The sequence below is a fragment of the Balaenoptera acutorostrata genome, chromosome 1, assembly GCF_949987535.1.
Source record: "Balaenoptera acutorostrata chromosome 1, mBalAcu1.1, whole genome shotgun sequence".
Taxonomy (NCBI): Eukaryota; Metazoa; Chordata; class Mammalia; order Artiodactyla; family Balaenopteridae; genus Balaenoptera; species Balaenoptera acutorostrata.
This window is the reverse complement of record NC_080064.1, coordinates 132,895,889-132,919,543: the sequence shown is the minus strand read 5'-3', so window position 1 is coordinate 132,919,543 and position 23,655 is coordinate 132,895,889. Positions and strand designations below refer to the sequence as shown.

The 23,655-nt window shown below is 38.9% G+C and overlaps 1 protein-coding gene across 3 annotated transcripts in view; it reads right to left on the bottom strand.

Annotated features, from left to right (window-relative positions):
• Positions 1 to 9,614: 9,614 nt before the first annotated feature.
• The window catches only part of DNM3 (dynamin 3), a 579,267-nt gene continuing 565,226 nt past the window's right edge, over positions 9,615 to 23,655 (bottom strand). For all 3 annotated transcript variants that reach the window (XM_007165323.2, XM_007165324.2, XM_007165325.2), the window contains one exon: positions 9,615 to 14,527. In XM_007165323.2, coding sequence (XP_007165385.1) covers positions 14,458 to 14,527 — 70 coding nt within the window. In that variant the 3' untranslated portion in view covers positions 9,615 to 14,457. The remainder of the gene's footprint in view (positions 14,528 to 23,655) is intronic.

Sequence of the window (23,655 nt, the reverse complement as noted above, 5' to 3'; positions counted from 1 at the left end):
CTGAAAGCAAAAATGAAAAACAAGGATACCTACCCCACGTGAGGCTCAGCAGTACAAGGGCTGTGGGAGACAAGCACCCCCTTTGAAGAAGGCTGCCCGGAAAGCAGTACGCTTAGAGCCATCCTGTTAGAGAAAGAAGGTGACGGACACATCCAGAGGACAGGTTGAAGATTTAGGGGAAGTTTACTGATCATGGGCAGCGAATTATAGAGGGTAGAGGATAAAGGTTTCAGAAGTTGGAGAGTGGGGAGAAGAGCATGGAATAGATATGTACTGCAATCTCCGTACAGGACAGCGACCCAACAGTCTAGGGCTTTTTGGCGGACTGACCTAGGCTGGGATAAAGAGCCGTGTAAGTCCTGGCGGGTTTAAGGCAGATGATGAGAATATGAGAGTTGGTGGGTAGGGCTGGGGAGATTTCTGGGGGCCTCCTTTTTACCTCAGAGGAGGTGTGGTCTTAGTGTGCAGGCATCCTCATGTCATCACGAACATGTTTTTTATTGTTCCCTAATGGAATTCATGTGCTGATTCTCTGGGTAATGGACATATTGACAAGAGCCTTGTGGGGCTAATGACTAATTTCCCGAGAACCATGCAAACTTCCAACAGTGGGGCAGTGCCATTTGTAGTGTTCTAGAAAGTTGGATTCTGGGGAAAGTGATCAGAGCTGAAGTGAGAGCCAGGGTTTGACCGAGGTCCTGGGAACCATCAGGCCTGAGGAGGGCCGCTCCTCTGACCACTGAGAGGGCTCTGGCGAGCTCAGCTGCAGGCGAGAGGCAGAGTAGAAACAGCTGAAGTTCTGTAGGAGCGAGCTAGCTTAGATCATGCCACTGCTTTTGGTGTCCTTCTTCTTTTACAACTCACAGGTGCAATTAACATTGGCTTGTTTACCTTGGGAACAGTGGCAATCACCAGCCAAATCAAAACACCATTTTCTTCCCAGATATATTACTGTGATTAACAGGAGGACTCCCCAGAGATAAGGTAGTCTGTTTCCCAACAGCCCAACATTTGCTCGGCACCTGGGGCCTGGCAACTCCACGGTACTGGTGCCTCCTCACGCCCGTCAGGTGCCGCAGGGCTAAGAGTGCCAGAGGAAGGGGCTTAGAAAGGCAAATGGCCTTTTCTGTCACCATCCAGTGCCAATTGGCACCTGGGTTTCAAATGACACCCAGGATCAGCCTGAGTGAGGTCTTGTGCCCTAAACAGACTAGCTCTCCACTCTCTTGGCCATACTTTTGCTGGGGTGTTGGAGCACATTGATTTTACCAGTGCTGAGGTTGAAGGATACTGTACCCTCGGGCCCCTGAGAGAGCTGGCTTGAGGAGTTGCTTCTACTTTCTCAAGCTCCGCTGGCACACGGCTCACGCTCCAGGACGGCCCCGTGGCCTTGTGCAGGGCCCAAGGAACATTTGGACTCTGGTCGGTGAGAACACCGTGGGCCTCCCACTCTTTCTAAATTGCAGAATAAACAGATCTTTAGGCCCCAGGCAGCTATTGTGTATAAGGCTGAGAGTATTTTTGTCTTTAAAAGAGAAAAAAGCAGCAGGCAGAGGTAAGTATCTCCTTGGCTCTAACTGAAATACAGCCACAGAGAGGAGGACTGGGGGAAGAAAATAATAATAATAATAATAATTATTATTATTATTATAATTATAATAAAAAAATAATAAAAAAAGAATCTGAAAGGCTAGTTTTTCCACTGTGTTATATGGAGCTTCAAAAATATCCTCTGTTAGTCTGTTAGCAGCTCTTTTGAGAGGGAGGACCCACTTCAGTGACTTCGCTGTTACTGTCTTGAGGATCCTTAAGTCTCTTTGGCTCCTGGGGGCCAGAGGCTAAGGCTTTCTCTATTCTGTGCCTGCTCATGGCTTGTGTTCAAGAGGATCACTGAAGATGTGAACTGCAGTGAGAATCAAAACCTGATATAAAGTATTGTAAAATGTGATTAGATTAAGAACACTTCGAGAGTAGCAGTTTATAGTCTTGACTCATCCAACAAACTGCCATCCGATCTTAAATGTTGACAGTATTGCAATTCGATAGAAACTTGTAGTATTAAAAAACAAACAAAAATAGGTATATATTATGGTAGTGGAGGCAGCTGATATGTCTCTTTAAATGGGGGACATACAGTGATGTGCAGTGGAGCATAAGCTCCATTTGGTTTATTCAGATATAGACTCTGTAGTATTATAAAGGGCTATAGACGTTTTTTTTTTTCTTTTTCAGCAATCTTTTCTTTCTGTGGATGAGGTTCATGTCTTTAAGATGGACTCACAGCTGTGAAGACTGTGAATCTCATGGAACTGGACTAAAGATTCCAACATCCATTTTCTGAGTTTTTTTAAAAGAATCATACTTAGTGCTGAGTTATAAAACAGATGTTGGCAAGTACAGTCTTTTTCAAACTCTGGGATAAAGAGTACTGAAGGGTACAGGGGTCTGAACCCACCGAAGGTATCCATGTTTGTACATGAACAGCTGAGGTTATTTCCTTATCTCCTCTTGGATTTCAACTTCTAGGATGTTTGTTGAAACACCCTTCAGTGTATATGTGGCTCCCAAGGCTTACAGACATTTATTTAACAGTGGAACTCCCCAAGGAAAGCATGGGACGTTTTATTTTTTCCTACCTTTAGTTCTCTTTTCTCCATCTCCTAGGTGTCCTGGGTGTTTCTAGCTGGAGACGGGGGGATTCTCATTCCCCTCACTGCATCCAGTGGGAGACTGCTACAGGGTATCTTCTAAATCGAAAGCCTGTTTGTTGGAAGCCAAAGCAAAGTTAACAGACTACTTCATTTTCAATAGCACTATGTCTTTCTCAACCAACACTTATGTGATTCAGTCTTATACTATTCCATTAGAAATGAAAAGTTTGGTTTCTGATTGGCTGAAATAAGTTCTATTGTTCCCTTCTTTGTCAGAGGTCAAAATCACCACATTCTGGAATGTTAGCAGGCTTTGGGTCAAGCAGATAATCTGGTTCTAGGACTCAAATAACTGCGTCAGCATGGAAGTCGGTAACAGTTCTCCCTGGAAAAAAGGACCCAAATTTTCTCCTGTTATAGCTTATATTGGAATTGCTTATTTAGCTATTTTGTCAGCTACTTTTATCCTGTTTCTTATCTGGTGTTCCCAGTAACTAGGACATTCTTATGAATTCAAGAAATGTTTGATGCATAAATAAAGGGATGAGAATACTTAAGAAATATTATGTTTACTAAAGATATAATGGTTTGTTTCTCCCGAAGATCCTGAGTCAGTACAGTTCAACTATACTTCTTCAGCTCTCTATCCAATATTGAGGGTGGAGGTGGGAGAGCTGAGGAAGGGGATGGTATGAAACACAGATACACTATGAGCAGTAAATATGAACAAACCTCAGCATAGTTTAATTTTACTCCAGGCTGCTTCCTTCCCCCTCCCATTCGAAGAGGAGGCCCCCTTTCTTCTCGCCTATCGAATGTGAGGAAGGGGCCATACCTAGTTGTTGAGGAGACCGAGTAAGATTGCCAGGGAATCATTTCATTCTGCTCTGACTCAAGCCTTACTTTCTCATGGTCATCAGGTCAGTCTAAGTTTTAAACATCTAAATGGTGTAACACTGCACATAAAAATAAGTTCAAGTTTAAGACAAAGTGGAAAAGTACCAAACACTTAAAAAAGATGAATTGGCGAAAACCTTCCTGTTGACAACCTCTGTGTTTGCGGAGGTGGTGTGATGTAATCCAGGAAAACTGGGTCTGTTGGGATGAGCAGTGCTATCAGATGAGAATGCTACCCGATAAGAATACTGATGAAAAGGAATTAAATGCCTGGACTGAAGGTGAAGGGAAGGGCAACAAACTGCGTGCTGTGTGATATTTTGCGTCAATTCAGCCGCCTCCAGGTGAACTTGAGCTTCTGTTGATCCCCAGCTTTGGCGCCTTTGAATTTCCTTAGTCACGAGCGCTTCTAACTCGCAGTCACTGAACTTGAGATGCAAGTACACACCAACGTAACGTGCCATATGAAATTTTTCACCTGAGAAATAAACTGCTTCTGCATTTTGGGGAGGAGAAAATAGTCCTTAAAAAAGATTTTTACAGCCCAGAGAAAGGGCATTGATAGTGAGGGTCCCCCATTTTTTTTTTATAAGCAGATATTCATTTTTAATTATTATTTATTTAGTTAGTTAGTTTTGGCTGTGTTGGGTCTTCGTTTCTGTGCGAGGGCTTTCTCTAGTTGCGGCGAGCGGGGGCCACTCTTCATCGCGGTGTGTTTAAAATTTTAATTTAGACCAAGTAAATCTTCAAAAAGAAAACTCTGAATTAAATCTCAAACTTTTAGGGAGCCTTCAGATCTCGTATTTGGCAGGATGGACTACATTACCTTAATGATAAACATTTTATTTGGATAAATCTTTGGGATTTGTTTTTAACAATAGCTTAGAATTTCAGTGTTGGAATTACCATTTGAGGATTAAAGTATAAAACAAGTTATCTTTTCCCCAAAACTCATATAGATTCTATTCTTCCAGTACTTTACTGACATCATTAAGAATCTTCTCAAGGTGGCAACATTTCCTTGTCTTGTACTTTTATTCAAATGATGTGTTTTTTCCCCTGAATTTGCCAAATAGAATGTATGAGATTGATGTGTTTCAGGCCGACAATTTCTCCTATAATCATACATATTTTATCTCCTAGAAAAATAATGAAAATAGAAAAAAGGTCTTGGTGCAATAATAATTATTAATGGGATTCCTGGGGGCAGATTGAAATTATTCAGTCCTCTGTGTCTTTTCTAGACACCCGGGATTTTTACTTGTTTCACTCTTCTATTGGACAGACATTTCAAGTGAAAATAGATTATTTTTCTCCACCAAATAGCATCCCCAATCACAATGCTTTAAGAACTTAAAATCAATCATTTTCAATTTAAGCACCTTAAAAGGTCAAATTATGTATTTTTCACCTTACGTGGTTTTAGTTGAAACAAACCCCTATTTTAACTCGGATCTTCTTTAGAAAAAGAAACAACACATTTCATTTTTTATATAGAATAAACTTTGTTTTTATTATAGACATGGATCAAAAATAAAAGTTTTTATGTACATATGACATATAGTGCAAATGAAAGGCTTTTAAATACCAAGTATAGACATATTGTCGGAAACAAAAGGAGATGAATGATGGGGGTTAGGATGGTCGTCCGGGAACTGCAGGAGGGGGTCGCCTAGTGAAAACAAAACAAAAAACAAAACAAAACAAAACAAAAAGAAAAACACAGATGCAGAGGAAGAAAACAATGTTTAAATTAGAAAATAAATCCAAATAAGAGCATGCATAAATATCCCACAAAAATCAAACTCAAATCAGACAGAAAACATGCAGACATGCAGGGGAAATGAGAGAATATCACATGGCATAGTGAGCAGCTCCTAGGATGTTTCCTTGCTTCCAGCCATGTGCTAGGTATGAGCCATTTGAGCTCACGCCAAAACCTTGTCATTTTGTACCATGGAATGATAAATCCACGCAATCATATTCAGGAGAACTGGGAACAGTACAAGAGCCGCATACCTTTATAACTTGAGTATTTGTTTCCCAACCCTGATTTTGTGACATTCAGTTATTTCCAAAGATTTCAGTAAATGTTGTGAAATCTCCATGGGGGAGAGGGAGTTGATATAGAAATATGACAGGTGAGATTTCTTTAAGATGAGGTAAAGTAGAAGGTGGCAAGGGATCAAATGAGCAATGTAATCACAATGCAGAAAATATCTGGGGTCGATCTTGGAGAAAAGGATTTGTAAATAAGAATTTCCTTCAGGTGAAATCCTGATGTGATAGCCTTTCCAGGCCCAGGCAAACTATGAGGCTATGTATGTTCCATGGTGACCCCAAAGACTTTGGGTAAGGTTTCCCTCTGTCTTAGAGTTAGGTGCAACCGAAGTTCTTATTTATTCTGAACCAGGTCCAGGGTAAATGAAATTTGGTTTGCTGGCTCTTTCTCCGTATCCCTAGCCTGGCCTGCATCTTGTCAGGCCCACTGGTGGTGAAAGAAGGATCCAGAGTTTTGCTTCGTTTTGACATCAGCCTCTCTGGATGATGGGCTGCTAGGGAAGATACAGTAAACGCTACATGGCAATGGACAGCTCTGTAAGTAGGAAAACAGCAGGCCCAATGAAGCTTTCCCACGGGTTTCCAGCAGAAGTCTACATTTAATTTCCTCTTTCTAACCCAATTGGTAATGAGCTCAACATCACAGCAAGCCATAGAACGGCAGGTTAGTTCAGTACCCTACTCCCTGTGGGACTTCTTTTTGGCTACTCAGCCAGGTGTTCAACAACATACTCACTTCCATCTTACTTCTGTAACACTTCAGTGAGTGGAGCAATGAAGTCTACAAAAAAACAAAAGCAAAAACGAAAGCAAACTTCTGTTTCATCTTCTATGAGATGTTAATGGAGCCTTACTGACTGGGCTATTTCTGAGCAGCAGTAAAAAACGACCTTACCTTCCCCAAAGTCCAAGACCAATTTTTCTTTGGGCCAATTTAAGCTGGCTGAACTTAAGGAGGCCTCCTATCCATTTAAATGATGAAGAACCTGTTATTGGTCTGCAACCTTTCAACTGCGGGGGGTTCTGCAAGCCTTTAGCTTTAGAGATCCAGGTAATGGTTATCCCTGGTGATTTCATGAAGAAAGTGTAATTAAATTCCTGTCAGGCTCAATGAGATTTATCACCTGCCCAGCAAACAGAAACTATTTCTGAGTTCTGAAGGGGCTTTAGAACACTTTAATTACCTCAGCAGGGTGGGGAGGTGAGCCATTAAACTGAACAGCAAGTCCACAGTGCAAAAGGGACATTTTGTCAGCATATGCCAAAGCACTTTTCTGTTTGAGCTAGTTTGGTGTTCTAGTCTAGAAACAGGATCAGAAACTTTATGTCTTGGAATATATTTCATGGACAGCTAGAGTGACATCTATCCCCTTAGCTCTTTTCTTTCCCTCTTCACTCATCCTGTATCTAACTTTCCTCTCGTTGCCAAAAAAGCATTGCTGGTGATGACACCGTACACTGGCTGAGAGTTACTTCTATTATGGATCTTGGCAGTTTGGGTTTTTACTATTTCTTTTCCAGAATTTTCCATATTACTTAACACAGTGCTGAAGTGCTTGAAGGTCACGTGCTGAAAATATTGGGGCTTTTTATATGAAGGGCTACAAAGTTACCTTATACCATTGCCACTTCTAACACAAAACTTGAAGTATTGAGTTTGGAACACTGAGTTGGGATACTGAGTTGCTAACACATATTAAAGCTCATCATACTAGCATTCACCATACAAGCAAATTCTACCTACTCAAGATTATAATTTCAGGTTATACCTCCTTAAGCTTTCTGAAAAATAACTTCGGAGAATCGTTTGGCTGAAACAGGAAGGTAAGGTGGTAGGAAAAGCTGTGTGTGGAACATGGGCATAATTCATATATAAAAGTCTCCATTATTAAGAAGAATGATGAATTACCCACATTCTCTTGGATCTACCTCAGTGCTGCAAGCTGTTCCTAGGGTGACATTCCTCTGGCAAGAACCCTGGGAAGGCCTTCCTTAAAACTTTTTTCTTTTCTGTTACAATATCACAAAACATTCCCTGCTTGTTTTCTTTGCCCATCACTTAGATAACTTAATATCCCGGAGCAGTTGGTGAGCCTGAAGGCTTGGGAAAGTGAGACAAGAAAGGCAGTAAGAATAAGCGTTCTTCTCAATGCTTTTCTGCTTATCTTCACTTTTAAGTCAACCTAGATCCCTCCCTTTACAAGAATACTATGGGGGTAATGTAATTAATTTAAAGGAGCTTTTTTTTTGGCGAGTGAGAGAGAAAAGGTAATATTGAAAATGATCTGAGTCCTCCACAAGGCCCCCCTAGGACTCATTGCATGTCTGTCTCTATCTGCTTTCACGCCCCCTGTTCCTATGTGAGCTACCTCCTTGGATCTCCCCAAGCATCAGAGCTCCAGGAGGGTGGTCCTAAGCTGGGAGCTCCAGTTGCCATGACATTTGATTTTATCACCCAACTTCGTGTTAGTGACAGTCTGTACTGGGACAATCTCACTCAATGCCTTTCCCCTCTGGCCTAAAGCCACTAAAGCAGTGTTTCCTAAGGCATGTACCTCAGAACGCTAGTCCTGTGAGATGCTCTATGAACAAAGCATTGATGGTCAAATAAATCTGAGAAACATGGAGACACTAGCCCTGCCATCTGATATTAAAGCTTCTATAGAGTCTTCCAGTAAAGAAGCATCTAATTTTTAGTCATCATTTCCCAAGCATAGTCAATCAAGAAATCCTTGGTGTATGTGTGTGTAAAACTTATTAAAATCTCATGGAATGGACTCCGGGAAACTTCAAATTAAGGTTGTAGTTTTAGCCAACATCTCTTGCATGTTACTCTAAGTATCAGTCTGCCTCAGTGTGAAAGAACACCAAGAAATGGTCTTAAAAGTGGCAATGCCAGGTGTGTGATGAAATTAGTACTTCTCAGTGTGAAATTTAAAGGTTCCAGCTGAAAAACAAGAATCTTGAAAACTAATTGAGCAGATACTTACATTGATGTCAGAACTATTTTTAAAATACAAATGGAAATTTGCCAGATAGTTACAATAAGGTCCTTTGGTTTTGGTCATTTCTACCAGGAACTATTCTGAATACAGAATCATGCGGTAAGACACACACTCACAGCACAGTGCACAGCATGATTCGCATCCTGACTCTTTCTTCCATTAAAAAGCTTCCTTTGAAGGCATAGATGGCTCCACTCATGGAAGATGTATAGACATGAGAAAGAAATCACAACAGAAAGTGTGAGTTAACCCAACAGTCTTTCCAATTCATCTTTTCACAAAGAGCACACCCTGAACACAAAGGGAAAGTAAACCAACATTTCTCCCCTCCCACTCCCTTCTTGTCTCCTGCTTTTAGACGGCACAATCTGAGTCTATGTATGTTGATAAGGGACCTATCATCAAAACTCTTGTAACACGGAATCTTTCTCTATTCTCTGGAAACTCAGGATAAGGACGTGTGTAAGACTGAACACTCTTCTGTTCTCTTAATATTGGGGAAACTGAAAGGGGTAACTTCTCCCCTCAATGCCCAATGAATAAACAATGGAGGCCAGCTGTTGAGTCAGGAACTTAATTACTTTCTGTCAGAAATGCCTTCTGTAGACCTACCATTTGGGCAGAGTATTCTTCATCCTTCTGTTTCCTAGCTTTTCGGGATCACTTCCTTTTCAATAGCAAAATGTCACGGTGCTTATTGGCAAGTGTCACTTTGTACCCTCCAGCTGCCTAAGGTTTGTGTTCTTCTTTAACTTAGTACAATGACTTCAAATCAGGAATAAAATGTTTCCCACTCTCCTGCCTTTGATTTGTCCAGTTTGCTCCCTTTAAAAATCTCATCCTTCCCCAAATTAATGACAGTAATGCCAAATGCTATCATTCTCCACATTGGTAATTCTGGACCAACATGATCGAAAGAGTTATAAATATTTACAAGTCTCAGATCTTACTGATAAGCATAGACATGACTCAAATATATACAAGAATGAGGAAGGGGGGAGTCCTTCAAATGTTATCATTTATTTCAGGTTCAGAAATACAGCTTCACATTTTCACAATAGGTACACATGACCTTCAAGAATGATACAGGCTTTAGGAACTTGCTTCAAAAATTCCATTCACAGAGTCCATCCATATATCAGCATTAAGAAAGCCTGAAAGTGCCAAGAAGACAGTGGAAAGTACTCTGGCTCCAATTAATTAAAGAATCAACAGAGAAGGCAAGACTTCGCTTCTGTACACTGCTTCTTAATATAAAAAAGCAAAAGAGGAGTTTGATTCAGAAAAGGGAGAGAAAAGAAACATACAGGCAAGCAAAACAAAGGCTGTACATGTGAAATTAAACACAAATCAAGTAATGGTGGAATTTCTGATTGGAAGGAATCATTTTTAGCAAATTGGCAACATACAATGCAAGAGATTAGACAGAGTAATTTTATCGTAATTTAAAAAACATTACATTAAGGAATTTGAGGGTAAAAATTAAAAAGGAATGAAGCCTTGAGCTGAGCCATGTGTGAAACCCCAGACCAGAGAGGTGAAAAGTCTCACCAATAATACCAGTATGAACAGGTCTTAAGACAAACAGGAGACTCTTCCTTGAGTTTCCTCTCTCTTGCTCTCATACATACATACATTCTTACACATATATACAAATAGCAATGCATATACTACATATGCTTCAAAATACTCTTAAAATTTCACCATACAGAGCACCACGTAATGTTAAACATACCAACTAGACAGGATGACTGAAGGTTCTAGAAGACACATTTGAGCTTTTAAGAAAGGAATGAGGGATCTAGTGAACGAATAACTGTTTCTTAGAAACCATCTAGCTTCATTCACATTAAACTCTGAGCTCACAGCTTGCAGTCCTCTTAGTGAAATGATATAAAACTCATGGCTTGAGTCTCAAATATTATCTTCTTTCATCGAGTTCCATAGTTTAGAGACCTACTATTTAAGCTTTATTCTTAATGTTAAGGAGATTCCTGTCCATTTCAAATAATTACATTGTTTGACAAATGAAAAATGTTTACCTGAAAAAGTGGATGGATGACCTGCCGCTGAGGTGTTACATAACTTCTTCCCTGCATTTTAAGCAAACTTACTCAGAAAACCCACTACTTGTATTATACTGCTGTATCCCTCTATTTTAATTTTTTGACAGTTACCGTAGAGAAAAAAAAAATGACTGTGTAGACAAACTTAGCTTTTTAAGATTCACCTCAGCAATCTAAGAATAATTTATAATTCTAATCAGAGATCTTAAAGGTAGGTTTCCAGATCTTACACTTACTATGAGCTAGCTATATTGGCAAAGATAATTTCTTCTTCGATAGCAATGCTGTGAATTTAGATGCAAATGCCTGTAGATGTTATTCTACCATGTTGTCATGGAAGTTCTGAGCCTTGTGCCTCTCAGAATGAATGTAATCTGGAGAAAATTTTGTACACCTCACGTATGTTATGAGAAATGAACCACTTTTATCACATATTATGGCAAATACTCTAAAGCTAACTCTTGTATTAGCACAGTTTAAAAAATATATTCATACCCACACATACACACATGTATAAATATTTACACCCAAACATATACATATATATACAATACACACACAATCACACTCATGCTCATGGCATTTTAACAAGTGATTTTTAAAGCTACTTACCCAAAGGGGCACAAAATACATGTACTTACACAAATTTACTATGTATATACTGTATACATAGGGACACATGCTTAGAAAATATGTGTGTACACAGAAAACATCAACGTTTATCACATACTGGTATTAGGTCCCATTTCATATTTGAGAATTATGGCTACAGTCTATTCTAAAAAGTCATAAAATGAATCTATATGACTACTCTTTAATTCTAAGGTCAGAAGGCTTATAGTTATATCACAGGAACTTGGTTTTATTATAATGTTTTGGAATAGAGTGAGTTTGTATCTGAACAAGTAGGCAATTTGCTAACTAAACAGACCCTACTGCTCTTCTATGTTACAAAACACAGCTAAAAGCAATATTCAGAGGAGTAATCTTGGTAGATGATTTCTGGAAATGCAATATATCTGCTCTAATTCAATACTATTTCAATCATCTGTCCACAATTGAGTAAATGGCTATTCCAGTTTAGTCAATAAGCATGCAAGATTTAGCATGTGACAATAAAATAGATTTACCCATCAAATAAACATATACAGTTTACTTTTCCAAATCCTAAAAACACTATGTTTTATTATACTAGACATGATGGAGCTACATCTGTTGTGTAGACAACATAATAGCAATCAGGATGAAGTTACACAAAAGATCTCGAGTGTGTGGGAAATACTTAGAAAGCTCATTAGCGACATTCCCATCTTAAGGCCTGATATGAACGCTGTACTTCACACTCCGCACATCCTAGAGCTTCTGACTTCATTTACATTGACATCTCCTTTTAGCAGGATACAAACCCTTTGGGAAATGGGATTAATACTAATCATATGACACAGTACTGCAGTAAACTGAAAATATTCTCCAACATGACTGCTGAAATTCCAGGGGAAGCTGGGTTCTATTAGAAATAACTTAGAAGTAAAACAAAACAAAAATGTACACACAAGAAGAGATAACTGGGACAGTGAAACTGTGGGGTGATAATCTGAGAGCAAAAGCCAAAGGTGACAAACGCCATTGTTTATGATGCATAAAATCGGTGCAAAGAAACTTGGGAAAAAAATCCCCAGTTTTCTTTGACATGGTTTGTGCTGATCTAAGAACACATCAGTGGTTATCCACAACATTTTCCTTTAACCAAAGGAAATTTTTGAAATACAGCAAAACGCAAAACCACATACAGCACAAAGCCAAACCCTGAAGTATATAATCTGTTAGATGCCTATTTTAGAGAATTCAAAAGAAGGAGCAAAGGGGATCCTAAAAAAGAGGGAATTTTGTGAAGAGATATCACTTTAGACTATTAATTTTACTATGGATGTTTACTTATTTCCACTTAGCTGCAACACTATTTTAAAAATACAGTATGTATCTTGCACATCTGTTCCATTCACAAAGAGTTAATTTTTTTCCATGAGAAAAAAAAAGATATGAGAAGATTTAGGGTGGTGATTTAGGGTGGCGTTCTTTATACAATCACTTGCAATGTAAAAGTTGAAATGCCCTTTTTGTAAATCTTGTATTCTCTGATTTTTGCCTAAGTGGACTAGTTTTAACCCTTTAGAATAAGTTCAAAACAATGCCATTCAACTTGGCAAGTTCTCTTTTTAATAATGGTTAAAAGTTTTACTTCATACTTTATGGGCGTCTACTTTGGGTATAAACTACACAGGAAATTAAAGTTAACATACAAATCATGTTTGCTGCTTTCAAAGGGAGGCATTTCAGTTGGTTAAACCTGATTTACTTCTGTAGAATATGAAATGGTGTCGTGGGACACAACTATGCAGTGAATACTTGGTCTGCTGTCTGGGAACAGTTAGCAGACAAAATTCCGGTTGGCTTCTGGCTGTTTCCTACATGCTAATGATCTAGTTCTAGGTAGTCCAAAAGTCAGCCTCAAGACTGAACTATTAACCCCCAGGCTAAGCTGCTCTTATAAATTTTAGAAATGTTAGAATTTGCCAATTTGCTTTAAATCTCGATGTCTTAATACTATTTTCTGGAATGACCTGGAAAGAGAGAGACTCTGAAGTTGTCCAACTGTAGGAGTGTGAGCTCTGCTCTCAAAGTAGGGCATCTTTTCTTTCCATTCCAGGTCCCATTCTTTAAATATGGCTATCCCATAGTAAGGCTCAGGATTTATTAAGAAAGCCTAGAACAGATTAAAAAGTTACATTAAACTGTTTTAAAGGTAGGCTAAATTTTTACATTAGGAAATTACATATTAACATGGGAAGGGAGACATTTTTGCACTAACTAACTAAATCAACTGGAATTAGTGTCAAAGTATAATTAGCCATGCTTAAAATTAGATCAATATAAAAAATTAAATATTTTCCATGTCAGCCTTCACTGTAACTTGTGAGGAGGTAAGTATATACGTGAATAAAGAAATTACATTTGTGCAGACACTTCTAGAGATGGGATATTTTGCTTCTTCCTTGAACTCTGAAACTAGCCCAATTTACTGACTGACTACCAAAAAACAAGCTTTAATTCACTGTTGAATATGCTTCTACCTTGAAGCAAAACACATTGCCATGAGAAGCCCTCTAGAGCAAGCAATGCATTAACTTTTCCTTGGCAAACTACCTCATGCTTCTGGAAAAGTTTTATTTTTAAGGAATCCTAATTTTTAAAAAATCACTTCTTAGCAGTTTTATGAAATAAAGAGGAAGGAGAGAGGATCTAAATAGGTAATCACGGAGTAGGTGGAAACATGTATAATAGACAACATAATTTCCGTCAGTCAAAACAGAATGTGGGAAAATAAATATGTATCATTTAGGTCTAAGCCCACCATCTCTTATCTCTTAAGAATTATATTGAATGGGCTATCTGGTAGGTAACCTGGGAAAGTTGTCAAAGCAATTCCAAATATATGCCAGGGTAGGCCAATGGTCCACAAAGTAGCGGGCTGCTATACAATCTACTTTGGTTGATACAACATATAAAGCCTCAAAGAGTCAGCAGTTTTCAAGAGTCAAACCCCAAAAGTTTGACATATCATGAGCAATGAAGGTGAGTGATGAATGCATTAGTAAAACTGGTTACTTGCCTACTGATGTCCACACATGCGACTACTCATGATTTACTGCAACGGTTATCAAATATTTTGCTTTCGCATAATTCATTAGTAATTAATTGCCATGCCAGACACTTCGTTTAGTCTAACAGGGAGGATTCTAGTGGACGGATTATAGTGGGACGAGTTGGTGATGGGGGTGGTCTCCGGCTAGAAAGAGAGAAAGAGACAGGTAAAGACACAAGTAGAATATCTAGCAGAAGGTTATCCCAAAGACACTGAGAAAGAGCCGTCACGCACATGCTCATGCACAGACAGGTCAGCAGGAGTGGCTGCCATTTGTAATAATTTAATACTGTCACCTTTCATTCACCTAGCATTTTTTTTTTAATTGAGGTATTTTTTCATATACAAATCTTGCTAAAAACTGAAGTCGTCCCTCCCAATACTAATAAAAATATTAAGTCATTTAAAAGCCATCTGAAATACACGGCATATTTCTCAGTCAACAGAGTATGAAGCGTACTATGTTATGCCCACTCCAGGAACTAATAAGGTATTTAGGCCTCAGAGACTGATGGGGTTTGAATTTTTATTTCCCTTTAAGTAATATTCTTCCTATTTTTTCTCCCTGTCTGCATGTTAATTATCACTTCTCATTGTCTTTAGCAGTAGCTTTCTCCAATTTATTCTGTATTTTACTTCTAATTTGCTAGGCAGTAGAAAGTCAGAAAGATTAAGGCTTTTAGAGTTCTCCACAATAAGTGTAAACAGGCTCAGGGTGAGCGCCTGAGTCCTAAAAGTTTTATTCTTAGCAGCAGTATTGCTCACTTTTTGGTTGGTAATGGTGTTTCTAATAGCTGAGGTTGCTGAATAAACTCCAGATAACGAAATATTACTATATCTGAGAATCTCAGCTTTACCAACTAATACTCTTTCTTCCCTGAACCCATACATTTATTTCCTAAATGTATTAATAAGCTTTTTTGGGTGTGTACTTGACTTTATATGTCATATCTTGGAGAGTAATGTTTATAGCCAACAAAATTCAACAAATTCTGCAAATTGAAACCTTTCTTCTTGATAAAACTCTCCCATTGATTTTTTTCAGAAAGAACCCTTCTGGAATTACAGTCATGTCATGAAATTTTCTTCTGTATTGGACACACTAAATTGATCAAATCAAATATTTTTTCTCAGGATGAAGGAGTGAAGTTAGAAAAGTTAAAGAAAATGGTTATGAAATGTTAAAAAATTACAGAGCTATAAGATAAAATTAGATGGTCAAGGAAAGATCAAAACAAAAGAGATATTGTTGATTAATGGTACAAATACTGACCACTTAAGCACAAACTCATAGATCTTAGTAGAGTTTCTTTTGCCTCCTGTACTTGAAAAATGTCCAGGAGGCTTTAGAGGAAAGGTTTCCTTGGGAAGGTGCATTCCAGTTTAACCTCTTATACTAAGTCTCATTACTAAGCAGGCGCTCAGTTTTTGAAAGTGTAATTAGAGATACTTTATAGGCACAGTTATGAAACTAAACCAATCCCTACTAGCTCTTTAATTTGAGTAAACAAGTCAGTCCTTTTCCTGCAGAAAGGCTACCTGCTACCATGACCACCTGAAATGTTTCGGCAATTTCCTGCTGAGAAAAATCCTCCTATAATTTCCTTTTCACTTATGACCATGCAAAAACACATGCGCTTTCACTAGCATACTGCTCATTTTCATTTGAAATGGCCATATTTGTTTAACTTATGTCCTGGATTTGAACCTACATCATTTTCTCCTTTGATGTGACGTTTCCAGAGGCCAGAGGTCATGTCCACTTGAGTTGTTTCATAGAGTGTTTAGCAGGGTGTTGCCTTCAATTATGTTCTCAATGTTCTTTTGTTTATCTGCTGGAACCTGCTATTCCTCCCGCAAGACTCACCTTGGTGAAGTCTTCTCTGACCTACCTTTCCCTATCTTGATGCTTCTGTAGAATCTCAACATATTTCTAGAATTAGGTTTATATGCTTATTGTGACTGATTAGAAATGGGCTGTGTCTTACTCATCTTCATTTTCTTGTGGTGTCTAGCTCAGGGCTTGTCATTCAGCCACTGAATGTTTGACAAAATGAATAAATGAAAGTTACTCCTAGAAGTAAGAAACAACTTATGAATACTTGTGATAACCATTGATCTTCACATTATATTAAGAGGGTTTTTTTTTGTTTTTTTAGTAAATCATTGCTCTTGCAAAAAAAAAAAAAAAAAAAAAAGAAGCTACAATGGCATGTAGGATTTAGACTCTTGGAAACTCTACCTACAGGGTATTTGACTGCTCAGTTGTTCAGCAGATGTTTGGAATAAATAGTAAATCACAGGCTCTTCCTCAGGGAGTTTGACAATTAGTCACATAACCTATAGAAATATATTCTTAGCATTTAAGCAGTTACAGGAGGGGCAAGAGAGTTGGCCAGAATTTGAACTTGAAAAAGGGAAACTCTACCAGAGGCTTAAAAATGGGATGGACTTAATTAGGGGATTTTATTTGAAAAAAAGTGGATCTTAAACGACAAACGCAGTGAGGGGCAGAGCACAGTGTGGCATGGTGGGTTGGAAATTGTTTCATGCATATGTGATAGCTTTGACCAAGGGTTGTAGCCAAGAGAGAAAGGAATGCAAACTGAGTTCTCTGCTGATCCTTTTGTTCTTGGCTTAAATGTCATTCCTCAGCACTTCCTGACCATCCTATAGTTTCCAACCACCACTCCTCATGGCTTCATAGTTTTATGTATTTCATAGCACTTAACTCTGCTTGCCATTATGTATTTATTTACTAGATTATTGCCTGTGTCCTCCAACAGATTGCAAATTTCTTGAGTGCAGAGACCACATATTCTGTATTTATTACATATATTCATCATTGTATAATGTGATTAGAAGGCAGTGAATAAATATTTATTAAATAGTAGACAAACAAATGAATGACTGAAAAGTACCTATACAAGGATGGTTAGCCAGGTTAGAGTACAGACCAGGTCAAGGTGAGCGGGTCCAATGAGGCCAGAAATACAATCTTTTGAGGCATTTGTCAGAGGTTTATATTTGAGGCAGCAAGTTTACACAGAAGTCAAAGGGTGTGGATTTCAGCTCCAATTGCCAGTATGTATAATCATTAATCACTAAACTTCTCTAAGCCTCAGTTTTCTCATCTATGACACAGGAGACTCAGACTAGGTGATCTATAACATGCTTTCCAGTTATGCATTGCATGTATTATTTATTGAGCATGTACTATGTGGACTGTATTATGTTGCATGATTTTTAAAAACTCAAAACCTATTCATAGTGGAAGATGAATGGGATGAGAGAAATATGCACGTGGTTTTACTATGGCATCCCGTTTAAGTGGGAAAATTGAGGCAAAATTTTGTAAGGCAGACTCTGAGAATATATTCTCAGAGCTTGAAAATACAATAGTGTGGTCAAAGCAGGGGCAAATATGATTTTAACTGTGGCACATAAAATGTGAAAGTCGTAAGAGAATGAGGGTCTATAATGGGGTTAAAGAAACTAGAAATCAAGTGATGAGGTGGAATGGAGGAGTTCACTGATGGAGACAGAGAATAGAAAGACTGAAATACTCTGATGGAACAGAAACTTCTCATTAATCTCCACCCCAATCTTTGGACCATGCTGATGGGACACAACAAGGTCCACGGTAACGGGCAACTGCACATAGAAGGCAAGGCAGGAGACCAGAAAAATATAACTTTCTGCTATGTGCCAGGTCTTTTGTTTGTCTTGTTTACCACCGTATCCCAGAACTCAGCGTCGCCTTTGGCTCATAATATTTTTTTTCAAATAAATAAATCAGGAGAACCTTTCCATTATGAGCACTTTTTTAAAAAAATAAATTTATTTATTTTTTGTTTTATTTATTTTTGGCTGCGCTGGGTCCTCGTTGCTGCGCGCGGTTTCTCCCTAGCTTCGGCGAGCAGGGGCCACTCTCCGCTGCGGTGGCGGCCCCGCGGCCCCCGCTGCGGAGCTCAGGCTCCAGGCGCGCGGGCCTCAGCAGCCGTGGCACACAGGCCCAGCAGCTGTGGCTCGCGGGCCGCAGAGCGCAGGCTCAGCAGTTGTGGCGCACGGGCGCGGTTGCTCCGCAGCATGTGGGATCTTCCCGGACCAGGGCCGGAACCCGCGTCCCCTGCGTTGGCAGGCGGACTCCCAACCACTGCGCCACCAGGGAAGCCCCCCCATTATGAGCACTTTAACGGAGTCCCTAAGGCATTGCCTAGGCATTGCACACCTGTGTGGTGAATTAATGATTAAAAAAAGATAAAATTTCCATCATGTTCTCTTAAAACAATTATAACATCTTTAAAATATGCTTGGTTTCAGGTTAAAGTAACCCATGTATGTACTGAGTAATTAAAATTCCTAGAGTCTGTCAACCCTTGACTGATGGTAATTACAATAGCTTGGTTAGGTAATTACAATAGCATAATTGGCCATTATTGCAGGGAAAAAAAAAAAAAACCCTAAAAAGTGTGTTCCAGTGCTTCACTGTCTCGGTCTTAGAATGTTTAAGTAAAGATTACAGTGTTTTGGTGTTTTTTTTGTTTTTGTTTTTTTAATGTGTCAGTGTCATAGATTATGAAAGCTTATGATTACTAGCTTCTTCACTATTTATATATAAAATAATTTTACTTATTAAAAAAAAAAGAGTCCGTCAACCCTACTGGAAGAAATGAGCATCATCTTATTTCTAAAACAATAACCCCCCAATAATCTCTAAAGAAAGCAATTCAAGAGAAGCATTAAGTTGTTCAGTGTGAATTTTCTTAATAAGTAATGCTAAGATGTTTGCCAACTTCAACACCAGAAAAACATTTAAGGTTTACTGTTAAGGTTCATTTCATTGGTCTAGTTCCTAACCATTCAAAGAGTTTCCAAAGACATTCACCTCATAAGACAGTTTGTTTTGGGCCAAGCAGAGTTATTTGTTTTGTACCAAATTTTCCTCTGTTACTTTGTGCAGTGATGGGCTTCATTAAGTTACCCATTATATTGCAATGGAGCATCTTGCATCACTTAGTGTTTATTGAAACACTGTGTTGTGTGTGGGCGGTTTATGGTTACAATAGAAAAGCTGTGTTTCTGCTTCCAAATCAAAGGGAAAGATGTAATACTTGAAGTTGCATTTGTAGCTGCAGGGATGGACCGTTTGCAGTATTTTGGACAATGACAAATTTTGTAAGAAAGTCAAACGGTCACTTGGGGTGGGAGGCATGGTGGGGGAGAAACTGTCTACACTGATAAGAGAGAAGAATGCGTCAGCTGTCTTACTGTCTTGTTCGATTCTCTTCTAAGAATGGAAGAACTAAATTTTCATCTGCTCTTCTTTGGGTTAACTGGTTCTAGGTATTCATGATGAGAGACAATCTGAACAGGGGTGCATCAGCATGGGGGTGAGGATGGAAGCTACCTTTCCTCTAGCTCCCTGCTTCCTGGTAATCAGCATAACACTGATTACTGAAATGGCTTGGTCTCTCTGCCCCTGCCCTTATTCCTCTTCAAGATGGGAAGTGGGATTTATCTGTCTGGCAAGTATGTGAGCCAGACTGGGTCTATGTAGCTCAGGCTCTGTCCTTTCCTGTGCTTAAAACAAGATATCATGACTCCCAGGCCAGGATTCTTTCTATTGGGCAGTTACGTTGGCATGTTCTAAGGCTATGGTCCTCAAACTGGACAGTGCCTCAGAATTCCCCAGAGGACTTGTTAAAACACCGGTTTCTAGGCCCCACATGGAATTTTTAAAGGGGTGAGATATTTCTAGCAAGTTCCCAGATTATACTGATGCTGCTGGTCCTGGGATTGTGCTTTGAAAACTGTTCTAAGACATAATAAATGATTTTGTCCTTGCTTCATTAGCAATTCATTTCACTTGCCAGATAAAGTAAAAGCAAAAAGAGAAAGTGCTGGAAAAAGATCTTAAGAAAGATGAAGAAATGGTTGTAGAAATACTTTGATACCTTTGGAAATTAGACTCAAGCATGGGTCAGTTTTAGGTTTATTTTATAAAGACAAAGATATTATGCTACGGTAGTTTTCTTGTTAGTCATCACCAGAAGAATAACTACTTGTTTAGGGAAGCTTGTATTTGCTCATGAAAATGGCAGTAGGTATAGAAACTAAGCACATCTAACCATGCATTCCAAACTCTCATCTTTGGAGAGGGTATGATTGAAATCCAACCTAGTTAGCTAGGTGGACCCAAATTTAAAAAAAAAAAAAGGAACACCCTCAAAAAAATATTCAAAGATTGATACTTCTAGAGGAATGCTATCTGCCTAAGAGGATAGTTATTTGCATAAAAAAAGGATATGCAATAGGCTTCATTTATACCGTAAGTTCTACTTATTAGATATAGGTGCAGCTTTAAGATATAACTGTCTCAAAATTTAATTTACAGATAATTGCATTTAGGATCATGAGAGAGTTATACATCTCAGGTTTCTAGGAGCCATGAGAATCTAATACCAACTTGCACAACTTTTTAATCTTATTGATGAAACAGATCAAAAAAAAAAAATGAAGGGTTTTCTCTACCTAAGCACAAGAAGTTAAGGCACCTCCTTTTTGAGGGCTACATTGGACGAATTTCTTAGAAAACAAAAGAGAACAAAAGCAAAAACTGCTTCTGAGTTTTCTAAAATTGTGAAGAGCGCCTCCCACAGTGCACTCCGCTGCATTCGGCTCTAGAGTGGCCCCAGGCAAAAATGGCTCTGGTGGCGTCAGAATCAGTTGAGTTGGGAGATGCCCATAGTTATCTCCTTCCCAGGAACTGAAACGCCTCGCTTCTCCACGACCCTCTGGAATTACTTAATCCTTGCATCATTTTTCAAAGTTTAAGGCATCTAAACAACGTTATAAACTTTCCTAAAACCTGAGATTACTCCTTACCCTGCCTCAGCCTTCCACAGCACCTGCAGGGGGCAGTGTCCCAACCAGAAGTTCGAGAACATGAATGAGTGAACATCCCCAAGGATAAATCCGACAGGAGCACACCTCCCGGTGAAATGGAAAGGCAACTAACTATGACCCAGGACTTCCTCTTGCTAATGTCTGCTCTAAGAGAACAGATTATGGGACACAGCATTTTAAATTTCAGCATTGTGTTGTGCTTTGCTTCTTGATTTGAGCATTTATTCAAAAAACAGGTTTTACACGTCTAAAAAATCTAAGGCTAATAAGTTCAGAAACATGCTATAAACAGTCATGATTTTGTCCACATGGAAGATAATATTTTGTAATTTATTATCAAAAATACTATAGGATGCTATCCAGCATATTTTTGGCCTTTTAGCTTTAGTAACAGAGTAAGCCGATACTGTCCAAGAATAGTTTACAGTAGATGTTGGAGAGAACAGAGAACTCGGAGTCCATTTAAAGGATTCAAAAAATTCTCTAATATGATTCTTGCTATATTTTAGAGCCAGCATTTCTTTCCCCTGTGAAAATGAACCCACGATTTTATAATGTATGCTATTGGGAAAGTATGAATCAATTGACAGACTTTGAAATAAGAACATAAGGAGAAAAACAGTCCACAGTTTTTATTTGATGACGCAAACATATAATATACTGTATAACTTAGTCTCTGAGATAAGTGCTAATGTAACCTACCTTGCCACACTTTCCTTACTTTATTTTACATATCTGACTTGGATTTCACCCGTAAGGATGGTACTGATAAACCCACTTCTGTGGCTGCAGCAAAAAGGCAGCTTAAGGGATGATTTGCCCACATTAAATCTGCTCAGTTTATGAGCTGTAAAAAGAATTAGCCAGGCAAGGTCTTCAACAAAACAGAACAAGAGAGAAAGTGTGTTTAAATTGCTTCTTAAAATACACTAAATATTGGGCTAATTCTAAAAATAAACTTTGATTAAACACCAAACATCAACACATTTTGTTTTCTTTCATTACCTCAATAAGCCCTGTTTATGTGCTAGGTGCTGTATTAAGAGTTAGACGTACAGAAATAAAGACAGTCGCTGCCCAGGAGTTTCTACTTGAGCTGGGAAGAGAGACAAGTAAACAGTGTCCACAGTTGGGTAAGTGCTACGGCAGGATTATGCCTCAAGAGTTTCAGGGACACCTGGAGTCTTAGCCTGGGGATGGAAAGAGGTTGGAGGGTTGGAAGGACTTGAAGAAAACAAAACAAGTGGAGGGGACTGACATTCCAGGAATAGGAGATAGTATGTATGAAGGGAAAAAAAAGCTAGAAAAAGTACTGTCAGTTTGAGAAATCAAGTATTATCTTATTCTTTAGCACAAGTGGCAAAATTACTTGTTTTGCTCCAAGTCCTAATTCATAAAACAAATAACTTCTGGAGGGCTTTTAGTTGTTTTAAAATATGATTCCTAAAAAGCATTACTTCTGAGATTAATTTTTATATTTTAGCCTCTGTACTGTATCACTGACGACAGATAAGTTGGGTAGAGAAAAAGACTAAAAGGTATGCAAAGAAGCAGACGGTTAAGAGGAATATAGTGATGAGAAAACTACATAGAGCGAGAGGATGTGGTTTTTAAAGAGATTTACACGCACATGGCTATTGAATGAAGTTAGGCAGTGTCCCCTCGGAAGACTTTCTCTCTCTCTCTCTTTCTCCCCCTCCTTCCCTTCCTCCCTTCTCTCTCCCTCTCTCTTTCAAGAAATGCCCAAAGAGATCTAAGAACTTACATGCTGTATGTAGAAACCTACTCCCATTGATGGTAGCTGGGGTAAAACTATTTCTAACCCTCTTCATCTTCTTCTGTCCTCTTCTCCCTGCCCTTCCCCTCACTCCCACCCCAGGCACCAGGGGAAGGGGTTGGCCAACTCAGACATTTGGGGGAAGGAGGAGAAGTTGGGAAGGAGGTGCTAAGAACTAGCTACTGGGAGAGGCAAACTTCTACTTCTGAGATGCACATTCCTTTGTCATCTCAAGTCAGGGAGAAGAAGCAAAACAAGCAAGGATGGGGAGGGAAAAGGCAACACTGGATCTCTATAAGAAAGTGTAAAATTCATCTCTGCTTTGGAAAGGTGGAAAAGACCTTTTGCCCCTTTCTGATAGAGAGCAAGAAGCTTTCGGGCATGATATCTGACTTGGGGCCTTATCTCAAAGAGGGTAAATATGTAATTAGGAATACTGATGCAAAAGCTAACTTTCCAATTCCTCTTATTTTTGTAAGAACAACAACAAGAGAAAACTGAGCACAGGGAATTTGAAGACTTACAGAAGATTTACGTTGTGCCAGCGTTTCATTTCTGCCTGACCTGTGATACCCGGTGAATTAAA